The 13,814-nt window shown below is 40.0% G+C and overlaps 1 protein-coding gene across 8 annotated transcripts in view; it reads right to left on the bottom strand.

The window, feature by feature from the left end:
* Positions 1-528: 528 nt before the first annotated feature.
* arid1b (AT-rich interactive domain 1B) overlaps positions 529-13,814 on the bottom strand; it is a 557,854-nt gene continuing 544,568 nt past the window's right edge. For all 8 annotated transcript variants that reach the window (XM_080200334.1, XM_080200331.1, XM_080200332.1 and 5 more), the window contains 2 exons: positions 12,398-12,528; positions 529-5,568 (listed from right to left, as the gene is read on the bottom strand). In XM_080200334.1, coding sequence (XP_080056460.1) covers positions 3,817-5,568; positions 12,398-12,528 — 1,883 coding nt within the window. In that variant the 3' untranslated portion in view covers positions 529-3,816. The remainder of the gene's footprint in view (positions 5,569-12,397; positions 12,529-13,814) is intronic.

A 13,814-nucleotide genomic window follows, 5' to 3' on the forward strand; every position in this document is an offset into this window, starting at 1 on the left:
ATTGTACCCACCTCTACTACTATCTCTGGCAACTTGTTCCAGACACTCACCACCCTCTATGTGAAGAAATTGCCCCTCTGGACACTTTTGTATCTCTCCACTCTCACAAATCTATGCCCTCTAGTTTTAGACTCCCCTACCTTTGGGAAAGCATATTGACATTCTAGCTGATCTGTGTCCCTCATTATTTTACAGACCTCTATAAGATCACCCCCTCAGCCTCCTACGCTCTAGAGAAAAAAAGTCCCAGTCAAGTCCCGGTAGCATCCTAATAAATCTTTTCTGCACTCTTTCAAGCTTAATAATATCCTTTCTATAACAGGGTGACCAGAACTGCACACAGTATTCCAAATGTCAGATGAAAGACATCACCCAGACTAGAGTCACATATGAAGACTGGAAGATATTGGAGAGCTGCTTGATTAGTGAACAGCACTCCAGCATGAAGAAAGAAACGGTGGGGCAGTAATTTTGAGAGGATGTTGAGAATTCAATATAAAACAATTTTAAGATGCATCTTTTGTGCTACAAAAGTACTTTTATTTACAGGCTCTAATCTGAACCAGATCAAGCAGGATTTGTATCCTGCTCTGTACTGATAAAATGTTACATCAGTCCTGCATTTATACATTAAAAAAGACAGTATGAAATGTTGATATTAAAAGGCAATATTAAGTGTGAATATTGTTAAAAATAACACTTTCCTAATCCAGTGCAGCATGGGACTTAGCCAAACAAATCAGCCCTCTAATGTGTACCATTGGAATGCCATTTACTCAGTTCCTTGAAGAGGCTTTTGGACTATATTTGAACTGCCACTAGAGGTCTTCAGCACAGTACAAATAATGATCAACAAAACCACTGCATAAATATGTCAGTAGTATTTCAATGATACATGTGGCTTGTTATCTGATCCTTCAAACTCTCCCTGCTTCATCCAAGCACATGAGAGAACCAAAACAGATTTCAGATTAATAAAATAGAAATGCTTGAGCACCATTTCTGGTTTGTGTTCTTTTTGAGTGTTTAATGGGCAGTGCTACTTTGGTCACTTATGATCAAGTGGTTCTTGAGAGCTTTTGAAAGCTTTCATTTGTTTGTGGTTTATCTTTGCAAAAATACTGCAGTTTTAAAGCTCCTCCTCATCCTTCAATTTTCAATTAATAGACTGCCAAGAACACAGTCAAGATGTTAGTTGAGGGAAGCCAGCATAGATTTCTTAAGGGAACATTGGACGGGAAACTGTAAAATCTCGCCTGAGATCAATAGACCTTTCTGTGGTGAGCCCCTTACCTATTCAGATTCCCATGGCGGGCAGGGCAGTAAATTTCTGGCCATAATGTTTAACTAACTTGCTGGAATTATTTGAAGAGGTAACAGAGAGGATTGATGAGGGTGATGCCATTGATGTGGTGTACATGAATTTTCAAGAGACATTCAATAGAGTGTTACCAACAGACTTTTGAGCAAAGTTATAGCTCATGGAATAAAAGGAACAAATGCCACATGGATACAGAATTGGTGGAATGACACGAAAAAATAGTGATTAATGGATGTTTTTTGTGCTGGAGAACGCTTATAGTGGAGTTTCTCAGGGGTCAATGGAGTGGTTCAGATCTGGAATGCACTGTATCAGTGTATGTTGGAAGCAGTTTCAAATGAAGCATTCAAAAGGAAATTAGACTGTGATCTGAAAAGAACGTACATGGTTGCAGGGAGAAGGCAGGGGAATGGCACTCGACAGCTTGCTCATTTGGAGTGCCAGTGCAGATATAAGTTCATAAGATATAGGAGCAAACTTAGGCCATTCGGCCCATTGTCTTTGCTTCGCCATTCGATCATAGCTCATATGCGAGTCATACCCCCTTTCCCCATTGTGGGCCAAATGGCCTCCTTCCTCACCATAACAAACAACTTTGTGGGGATATCATTGGTTTTGATAACTGTTCTTAATGGGGGAACTGGGAAAAATACGGAATTCTGGTTGCCCGTTAAAAAGAATGTTCAAGCTATTAATTTACATAAAGGAATCTTATTTAATGCAAAACAAAGTTCAGCTCATTAAGATTTGATTATGGCCAAGCTTGGCAAGTACAAATGAATCCTGACAATCCCTAGTTGTTAGTGAACCCTCTTCCAAACAAAAGATCAATATGTTATTTTGTCATATGTACAAACTGTGACATATGCATTCACACACAGCGAAAAGATGAGACATCTCTGAATGTAAAACTTGATGCAAGTCACTGAAAACTAAAACCTTTGATAAATAATTCAAAACTGTACATAAGTAAAATAAAAACAAACAGTTGAAAGACAGGCTGCACCACAGTTCAGACAACATGTGGTCAGATGATGAGGTCTAATGTTTTGCTATGTATTTCCTTGCACATCATCCATGACATCTGTATTTTAAAGTAAGCATATCCTTTTTCTGGGAGCTGTGATGCATCAAGGTCTGTAGGGAGTTACAGCATTAACAGAAAATAAGTTTCTGGCCTTGGTGACTAATCTTTCTCGCGATATGGTTACATTTTTCCACTGTAAGATTCAATTCCAGGCAGTGCTGATGGAATCTTTCAAAGCACTTGCATCATTTAAAAAGATATTGAAGAACAATCATCACAGCACTTAAGATTTAATGTACATTTATTCTTAACATGTGGAACATATAGTATAAAGATTTTATACTGAATAAATGATATTCATTAAGCCAGAGGAAAAGGAAGAATTTACATCAAGTTTTTAACTACATTATCTGAAATACAAATATGCTGATTTGCACTGAAAAATTTCTGAAATTGTGTTTCTTCATTTTTTTAAATTTCTGATTATTACCTGTACTTAACCTTTTCCACATCTTGATTATGAAGCAAAATGTGATCAGCTGCTCTCCTTGAAATAGAGCACGACTTTATACATACAGAAACTTGTACATCACCCTCATTGGAGATATGGCCAAAATATATAATAAAAAAATTAAAATCTACCACTTTCTTTAAACCTTACCACATCATGGAGAAAGAAAAATTGTAAACCTCATTCTAAAAAAAACAAACACAACAGAAATAGTTTGAGGGTGTGTGCAATGTACAACTTCTATATACATTACAGCTCTTTTGCTGTAGGAAAAAATATCAAAAGATGAACTGAGTGAACTAAGAGATGGCTGAGGACTGTCATATTGTGGAAGGTCAAGGAAGGTATGAATATGACAGTAATGTGAGGAAGCAATGTGTGTTTATTATCGCTTTCTCTCCAACCCCACATCCCAAATCAACTGTTTATTTGCTGCTAGACTAATGCATTTTAATTTCTTCTGTATTTGGACTATGCACACCTGTTTTTGATCCCCTATACCTAGATCACTAAGTTCTATTGCACAGCGCTTTCTGAGGTGTGTATGTACTTTGAAATTATTCTGGTGCTTTTTTTTTCTTTTTCTTTTTTTAAGTGGTAAAGAATATTTAATTGTACAATGTTTGCCACATTTCAAAATTCGCCTTTTTTCACTTCCAAAAATATCATACAAACATGAAAGAAACATCCAAAGGGAATCTAGGGATAAAGATAACCCCAACTGTACTAGACAGCAACTTTGGTTAAAAAAATGTTTTAAAAAGTACTTACACATAGACAGCAAATATTTATTTCCATCTTATATTTGACCAAATTGACTACTTTTTAAAGCCCAATTTCTTTAGTAAATGGGGCAGAGGAGCAAAGATTATTTTTGTTGTTGGATAAATAACAGAAACAGCCAATCAAATGCAACTCCTTTGTCTCCACTCACACATGCTTGGCTTCCCACTTCTGTCATAACTGACCAATCATGAACAGTGTATCACAAATGATGGATGCAACCATAGAGTTCAGAATAGATGATATAGAAATATCTAGCAAGCGACCCTCATATAAAACAAATTCTGAACGGTTCTCTTCTATTCTAGCCATTGCAAGCAAAGCCTTGGCTGCCCGACACATCATGTGCACACTGGTTGGCTCAATGGGCGGAGGCTGCATGTGCATCAAATTAGGCTGACTGTGCTGAAGTTGGGCCACAGTGAGGCCGTCCTCTAGGAAGCCGATCAAGTTGCTGATGCTTCCTTTTTGCACAGCAATAGCTCTAGCCACTAACGTGTCCCCTTGGGCAAAGTTTGACAACAGGGCAACAGACATTTCTCGGCAGACTGAAATTCTCCGGTCTCCCACGTACCTAACCAAAGTGGCATATAGTTTCTCCTGACGGCTGAAAGGGGGAGTTGCCAGTATGAGATCCACATTATTGTCCTGAATGCTCAGTTTACATAAGGTCTCCAACACAAGTCTCTGTGGTGACAGGACTGAATTCAGTCCCACTGTTGGGAAAGGATCCTGGGCTTCTGCTGAAGGGCATACCATCCAGTGTAGCAAGCCATCCAAAATTGGCAAACAAATGCTTTCTGGGTATACAGACAGGTCCAGCTGCCCAGAAATGTTGGCTAATGTAACTAAGGTGTTCTCCCGTAAAACCTCAAGGCAATCCCACCACCATTCATCTTTGTTACAGGCTACCCCTTCGTCCTCTTCTTCCTCTTTCTCATAAGTTCGTGGTGTTCGTTTTCTTTCTGGATGCTCATGATGAAGCAAAATCAGCTTCCCCAAAATAAGTATTAGGCCCGAGTGCTTTGACATTTCAGCATCATTCCCAGGCACAAAAGACAAACTACGAACTATATTTGACACACAAATACAACGCTTTGCCAAAGAGTCCCGCCAGTCAGAGATTGTGCACAATGGAGTCTCATCACGGCTGCAAGGCTCATCCTCCAATAATTTTATATTTTTGTGTGCTTTTGCTTGGTGGATGCCAAATAGAAACTTACTGCTGTCTGTCTCAGAAACCGAACCATTGGAGTGGTCTTCTGGTAGGGCTCCTGGCCGAGCTGACAATACATCGTCTATCGTTGCCGTGATACTCTTTTCCAGTTGCTCTTCTGTATTGATGCTCTCAATGCTCTCGTGTTCTTTTGTTTTTTTCTCTTTACTTGAACCACTTAAACACCCCATCATCCTCTTGCGTGATAGCGTTTCCATTTTGCTCTCAAAATGGGTTTGAATGTGCTCTGTTGTGTCACCTCCGCCAATTTTCCAATGTAGCAATCCACTGTCGAATTCCTGAACTCGACCAAGTTTACTTGTACGATCAACCACAAAAAGATCTTTTTTCTTCACAATCTTCAATGGCAACCTGTCAAATTTACTGGCTTGTTTTGGCTTTTCATCACCAACTTGTAAATCATTTGCTGCTAAGTTAATTCGGCTGTCTTCACTTTCCGACTGGTCACCTTCCTCTTGGTCAATGTCATCATCCTCATCATCGCTGTCATCATTGTCATCAAGTTCATCTTCAGTCTCCTCCTTTCTAATATCATCCTCAGTATGGTTAACATCATCTTTCTTAAATGTACCTGGATCAAGGAGAGCCTTCTGGCCTGGATCTCCAACCTCATATTCTTTTAAAATTCCAAATATTTCTATTAAACATCTTCTGAAATATTCTACCAAGAGCTCCAGAAAACCAGACAGCTGTAAGAAGAACAGAAATAAAAGGACTTCATTTCAGAGTTTCAAGCACATTCTCTTCAGTTACTTAGTTTACTTATCAACAACAATTTATTTTAAAATATAGACTTTCAAATAAGTTAATGTGATCAACATTGAGATTCGAGGGTGTTCATGAAATCATTAGATTTCTATGTTACCTTTATATACTGGGCCAGGTATAGTCTGTACAGTGTTTGGATCATTCTATACATAGTTTTCTATCTGTCTATATATTTTAACTTTAGTTGCATGTTATTTTCTTGCTTCATTTATAGTAATAAAAACAACTATGCAGATTTTTGGGTAGCTGACACAGTCTTTCAGGATTGAAAACAAAATCGCTTCATTCAGTGTCAGCATCATGGGTATAATGGGTCAGTACGTACACTTGTTGTCAGGATTTCTGCCTTTGCAGTGCTTTGAGCTGGAGCTGATATAGCATTGCATGGCCCTACTGGCATTTAGCAGGGGCCTCTCCCATTCATTGATTCTCTGTCACTTGTTGACCCTCTTCCGCAACCACTTGTTTCGCTTGCCACTTCCCACTCTGAGCTTCAGCATGCAGATTTCCTGCAAGATCCACCCACTCGCAATCTTCCTGCTCATTGCTTCATTCTTTGATCTTCCCACTCACAACTCCTCTCCTGAGACCTCACTTACAGCGATGATTCGAGAGGAGGGAGTGAGCGAGGGGGAGGAAGTGGGCAAGGGGAAGGCAGCAGACAAGGGGAAAGAGTGCGGGTGAGAGCAAGAGAGTAGGCACAAGTGTGATAGAGAGGGAATGAGTGAGCAGGAGGATCGAAGAGTGAAACAGACTGTGGTAAAGAATTGGGGAGTGGGACATTATGTGGGTATGCCGGCGCTGGACTGGGGTAAACACAGTAAAAAGTCTGACAACACCAGGTTTAAGTCCAACCGATTTATTTGATAGTAAACTCACAAGCTTTCGCATTAGTCCCTTCGTCAGGTGAATGGAGAGTTCTGGCCTCAGACAGAGCATATAAAGCACAGACGGTTTGCAGATTACTGATTAGAATGCAAATCTTTACACCTAACCAATGTGTAAAGATATGTGCAATGTGCAATGGGTTAGGTGTAAAGATTCGCATTCTAATCAGTAATCTGTAAACTGTCTGCTTTATATGCTCTGTCTGAGGCCAGAACGCTCCATTCACCTGACGAAGGGACCAACCCGAAAGCTAGTGAGTGGGACATTGTCACAGTAAGTTGAGTAAGTTAGCATATTTTTAAGATTTATTTTAATAGTTACTTCATCTACCAGTACAGGAATTTAGGGATGCGCAGCATTTCAACTTACAAAGTATAAGGTATTAAGAACATAGTACATTGAACATTACAGTGCAGTACAGGCCCTTCGGCCCTCAATGTTGAGCCGACCTGTGAAACCAATCTAAAGCCCATCTAAGCTACACTATTCCAATATCATCCATATGTTTATCCAATGATCATTTAAATGCCCTTAATGTTGGCGAATCCACTACTATTGCAGGCAGGGCAACAGTAGTGGATACTGTTCCATGCTCTTAGTACTCTCTGAGTAAAGAACCTACCTCTGACAGCTGTCCTATATCCATCACCCCTCAATTTAATTTCCTGTGTGAATACTGACAAAAAATATTCATTTAGTGCTTCTCCTATCTCTTCGGCTTCCACACACAACTTCCCACTACTGTCCTTGACTGGGCCTAATCTTACCCTAGTCATTCTTTTATTCCTGCCATGTGTATAGAAAGCTTTAAGGTTTTCCTTGATCCTACCTGCCAAAGACTTCTCATGTCCCCTCCTGGCTCTCTCTTTAGGTCCTTCCTGGCTAACTTGTAACTCTCAAGCGCCCTAACTGAGCCTTCACATCTCATCTTTACATAAGTCTCCTTCTCCCTGTTCACAAGCGATTCAACTTCTTTAGTAAACCACGGTTCCCTCGCTCGACCACTTCCTCCCTGCCTGACAGGTACATACTTATCAAGGACACGCAGTAGCTGTTCCTTGAACAAGCTCCACATTTCAATTGTGTCCATCCCCTGCAGTTTCCTTCCATATCCTATGCATCCTAAATCTTGCCTAATCGCATCATAATTTCGTTTCCCCCAGCTATAGCTCTTGCCCTGCGGTATATACCTTTCCCTTTCCATTGCTAATGTAAATGTAACTGAACTGTGGTCACTATCATCAAAGTGTTCACCTACCTCCAAATCTAACACCTGGCCTGGTTCATTACTCAGTATCAAACTCACCTCTTGTTGGCCTATCTACATACTGCATCAGGAAACCCTCCTGCACGCACTGGACAAAATTTTTTTTTCTCTGATGAGAAAGGTCTTACAGAACCTAACTGCAGCCTTTGGATCAGTTGTAATGGATAATATGGTTTGTTTAAAGTTGTTTCAATTGAAGTTTCATGTTTCAGGAATGGAACTACAACATCAACATTTAAAGGGGTTTGCCATACACAGAATTTTGAAAATTACTACATCAGAATTAATTCAAAAGTTGACTTAGAAGAATGCTCATTATAACAAATTTGTGTTGGCAGCATATGGAACCTTTAAAAAAACATCAATTTGAAATAAAATTACTAGCCTTTCATAGTTGAACTAAAAGCATTTCGCAAAAGCTAACAAGACAAAAAGGATTACAGTATGAATGCTAGGACCCTGGAAAGTACTGAAAATCAGCAGGGGTCGAGAGTGCATAACCCCAGATCACTGAAGGTGGTAGGGCAGATAGATAAGGTGATAAAGATTTTGATTTGATTTATTATTGTCAATGTATTAGTATACAGTGAAAAGTATTGTTTCTTGCACGTAATACAGACAAGGCATAGAGAAAGAAAAAAGGAGTGCAGAATGTGATAGTGTCATAGCTGGGGTGTAAGCAGAAGGAATAAAGAACAACACAGCACGGGAAACAGGCCCTTCAGCCCAATGAGCCCGCGCCGCCATTTTAACATTATGAGTGCCCTCCTCTACCTATGACCTTTGTCTACGCCTATTGGGGAAGATTGAGGGAAGACTAATTTAGGGATAATTTGTTACACCAATCAGCCTAAGAGCACGTTTTTGGGGTGTGGGAGGAAACCAGAGCACCCGGAGAAAACCCACGCAATCACGGGGAGAATGTGCAAACTCCCGCAGACACCAGCCCAAATCTATGTATCTGCACAGCAAACAGTGATAGTCACTGAGCTGTCGTGTTGCCTGTCAGATGGTCCAGTCTAAGCGTACACTAACGACGTGAAGCACTAGGCAACTCTCGAAGCAACATCCAAGAGCAGCCCTCGCACGACCCACCGCGTGTATGCCCCTTGTTGGACAACAAGGCGGACCGAACCACCTGTGAAGTAAAAGAAAAGACATCAATAAACATGCAAAATTTTGACACATTTACAGAATCCCCAGAAGCTCAAAAGTAAGTCAAGTAAGCCATACAATATGTTGGAAGATCCGTAGGAATCAACTGATTCCCAGGGACGTCCCAATGCTCTTGATCTTTATTTAGGTCAGTCTCCTATATCCCTCCATCTCTAGTCTGCTCATGTGCCTGTCTAAGTAAGCCTTAAACAACTCTAGCGTGCCTGCCTCCACCACCCTACTTGGCAGTGCATTCCAGGCCCCCACCACCCTCTGTGTGAAAAATCTCCCTCTAACATCCGAATTATACCTCGCCCTAAGCCCGTGGCCCCTTGTAATTTTTGTACCCAACCTAGGAAAAAGCTTACCTCTGTTCACTCTATCTATACCCTTCATAATCTTACACACCTCTATTAGATCTCCGCTCATTCTCCGCCTTTCTAAGGGGAACAGCCCCAATTTGCCCAATCTCTCCTCATAGCTCAGTCCTTCCATACCAGGCAGCATCCTGGTAAACCTCCTCTGCACTCTCTCCAGGGTCTCCACGTCCTTCTGGTAGCAAGGCGACAAGAACTGGACGCAGTACTCCAAATGTGGGCGAACCAACGTTCGATACAACTGCAACATTAGACACCAGCTTTTATACTCTATATGCCTCCCTATAAAGGCAAGCATACCATAGGCCTTCTTCGCCATCTTCTCCACCTGTACTGCCACCTTCAAGGACTTGTGTACTTGCACTCCCAGGTCCCTCTGCGTTTCTTTACTCTTAATAGGCCTACCATTTATCGTGCAACTCCCCCCTACATTATTTCTTCCAAGATGCATACTTGCATTTATTAGCCAAGGCATAGAATACGAGATGCAGAAAGGTCAAGCTGGACCTACATAAAATGTTGGTGAGGCCACACCATGTGGAATGTCAGGTCAAGAATACATTGTATACTTTTTGTACAATTATCTTGAAGTAAACTTGGAAGAAAAGGTTTGAAGGGCTTGTTAATAATCATGAGAAAAACCACTTTAGGAATAATCCACAAAATTGGCTAATGCATCAGTACCAGCCACTACCCACAGCAGAAAGTATGCAAGAAGAATGTTTTTAGCAAAGAGTCATTATCATGTTTCTTGCTATTGTATATATTCCAATCATTAAGATATTTACAAGCTGTTAATGCAAATCTACTTCATTAACCCCTACAGATTAGCTCAGAAGTTGAACCCACCAATGACTGTCTGCACTTCTATTTAAATATATATGGATACATAATATCTAGAAATAACTATCTCCATTTAGCGAAATAGTTGATGTCCTATTAAATTGCAACAGAAACATAAAATACCAGAAATGCAAACCATGTCACAAAACATCTAATAAAGAAAAAGACAGGCTGTCATTTTGCATCAGGTTTGTTAGAAGAACACTTTCCAATTACCAAGGTGTGCAGTTTTTCTTTTATCTCTGCTGTATTATGTTTATGTACCAGCCAGAATTTGTTCAGTTTAAAGCACAACTGAAAGGGTATTTTCCTCATGGACATTGCTGACTCTAGGAGCAAACCAGACCAGGATGTATGGAGATGACATGAGTGAAGAAATAGATTTTAAATAATATTTTAAGTAGTAATACAATGGGTTTGTAATCCAATAATTTAATTATAATAACTTAAGCGATTAATGAAATGATTAACTGGGCATTCAGATATATTAGAAAATAAAAATTCAGCCTGTTGCTGTAAAACTTTACAGAAACAGCCCACTGTAATTCTCAAATAACCAGAAGATTAGCAGGCAACATAAAGGGGAATACTGAAGTCTTTCAATGACACATTCTTAGAGAAATGAACTACAGCTGGTTAAGCCTTTTCTGATAATTATTCTGGCCTCAATCTTCCTTTTTTTATATTCATTCATGGGCGTTACTGCTGGCCAGCATTTAATATCCATCCCTAGTTGCCTTTGAAGTGAATGGCATTCTGGGACATTTCAGAGAGCAGTTGAGAGTCAACCACATTGCTGTGGCTCTGGAATTACACGTAGGCCAGACCAGGTTAAGAACAGCAGACTTCCTCCCCTAAAGGACATCAGTGAATCAGATGGGTTTTTTCGACAATCTACAATGGTTTCATGCTCATCAGTAATGATTTTTTTCATTGAATTCAAATTCCACCATCTGCTGTGGTGGGATTCGAACCCCAGTCCTCAAAACATTGGCTGAGTTTCTGGATTAATAGTCTAGCAATAATACCACTAGACCATTGCCACCCCACGCCTCACATTTTTGTCCACCAAGCCTCTATATTTCTGACTGGGACTTTCAATCCTGGCTTTTCCAGTCCCTTTTTGTAGTGTTGGAGACTCGGGGTAAGACAAGCCATGTCCCCTTTTTAATAGCACTATCACAGAATTTTTGCAATGCATAAAGAGACCATTCAGCTCATTCAGTCTGAAAGAGCATTAATGAGCTGTGCATTCTTACGTCATAGAATCAGAGAAATCACAGAAACTCTACAGTGCAGAAAGAGGCCAGTTGGCCCATTGAGTCTGCACCGACTACAATCCCCGCCAGGCCCTATCCCCATATCCCTACATAGTTACACACTAATCCCTCTAACCTACGCATCGCAGGACACTAAGGGGCAAATTTAACATGACCAATCAACCCAACCCACACATCTTTGCACCGTGGGAGGAAGCTGGAGCACTCGGAGAAAACCCACGCAGACACGAGAACACATAGACAGTGACCCAAGCCTGGAATTCAACCTAGGTCCCTGGAGCTGTGAAGCAGCAGTGCTAACCATTGTGTTACCATGTTGCCCCTAAAGTAAATAATTCAAGTATTCCAAACCTTCTCAATAATTAAGAAATTGATGTAGCCTTAAGCACTACCATTACGACTTCAATCCCACAGCTGTACAACGTTTCACATTTATTGCTGTGTTGTCCTCTTGTTCCTCAACTAGTTTGATCACAGCTTCTCAACAGGAGATGGAAGAATACTCCCATTTGACTCCCTTCTTAACACCACCTACACTGTGGATGTACCTACACGACTTAGAGTGCAGCGGTTCAAGAAAGTAGCTCACTACTACTTCCTCAAGGGCACTTAGGGATGGACAACAAATGCAGGCCTAGCCAGTGATGCCACATTCTGCAAAATAATTTTAAAAATGCAAATCGTGCAATAATCATCACTGCAAAACCCAACTAGCTTGTTTGATTTCTCAGATTCCTTCAGCAGGACAGGGCTTGCAAATTATAATAGTTGCAGACGAAGCGTAGAACATGAAAGTTTATCTGAAGATGTAATTGGAGGGGAAAGTAATGCTAAAGTCTGTAATACTAAACATCAGACTTGAACTGAAACAGACAGTCTCAGATCACAGGATCTTAAAATTATATAATAGAACATCTTTATTAGGGGGAAAATCACTTACTTGAGAGAGATTGAATGTGGCTACAGTGCTGTCATCATAAAGTAAAATGTTGATAGTGTCCAGAGCCCAAGTGCTTTCAGCCAACAAACCAGATTTGAGAGACATCATAACTCTCCATGCCTCTGGGGCTCCTGAAAAACGGTTAATAACAGATCAACAATTATTCATTAATAAGGCCATACTTGAAATTTCTCAAATGAATCAAATCATTAATTGTTGGTATACCTGTATTTTAAAAAATGGAAAAGCTGACACATCAATATCAGGGAACTAGAAACATGTTTAACAAGAATTGCTTAAATCCATTAAGTACTGAAGATATATTAGTAACTGGATTTGCACTTTCAGCACAGACTTTCAAAGATCGCACATGCAGTGGAATTTGGAAATGTAGTAAACATTGAAGAGGATATTAACAGATTTCAGGAGACAGATAGATTGATGAAATGGGCAAACACACAGCAGATGAAATTTAAAGTGGAAGACTGAGAAGTGACTAATTTTGAAGAACGTGAAGAGGCAAAATAAATTAAATGGTGCAATTATCAAGGGCGAGCAGGAATAGAGACACCTGTGGCTGTACATACATCAGTCTTTGAAGATAACAGGACAAATTCAGAAGGCCGTTAGTAACAAAGTAGCAATAGGCCATTTAGCCCCTCAACGGGTTCTAACATTCAAAGAATTCATGGCTGATCTGGGATATAACTCCATTTTTTGCCCCCGATCCCTTAATACTTTTGGTTATCAAAAATCTATCAATTTCAATTTTAAATTTAATAATTGATCTATCACTGATTGGAGAGTTTCAAAGTTCTACTATCCTTTGCATGAAGAAGTGTTTCCTGACTTCATCCTGTAAGGGCTGGCTCAAATGTTTAGACTATGACCCCAGTCGCAGTCTCTAACATGTTCGCCTTAATATCTTGAAAACTGATCGAATTACAACTTAACCTTTTGAATTCAATGGAATACAATTCTAATCGGTTAATCTTTCCTTGTAGTTTAACATTTAGAGATTGGTTATTTCTACGTTAAGTCTCTGCTAAGGTCAATATATCCTCCTTAATTTGTAGAATTCTATGCGTGGTCTAACTAGAGTTTTATATAACTGAAACTTGGCTATACTCCTTGTATTCTAGTCCTCTAAATATAAAGGTCAGAATCCTCTTAACCCTTTTGATTGTTAAAATATCGTGAATGGGTGCAGAAAACAATCTAAAGATGTATAGGTTAGGTGGATTGGCCATGCTGAATTGCCCCTTAGTGTCAGGGGGATCAGCAGGGTAAATATGTGGGGTTACGGGGATAGGTCCTGGGTGGGATTGTTGTCGGTGCAGGCTCAACAGACCGATTGGATTCCTTCTGCACTGTAAGGATTCAATGTACTTGAACCCGCAAATAATTTTGGACCTCC

The sequence above is a fragment of the Carcharhinus amblyrhynchos genome, chromosome 12 (genome assembly GCF_965287045.1).
Source record: "Carcharhinus amblyrhynchos chromosome 12, sCarAmb.v2.hapA, whole genome shotgun sequence".
NCBI lineage: Eukaryota > Metazoa > Chordata > Chondrichthyes > Carcharhiniformes > Carcharhinidae > Carcharhinus > Carcharhinus amblyrhynchos.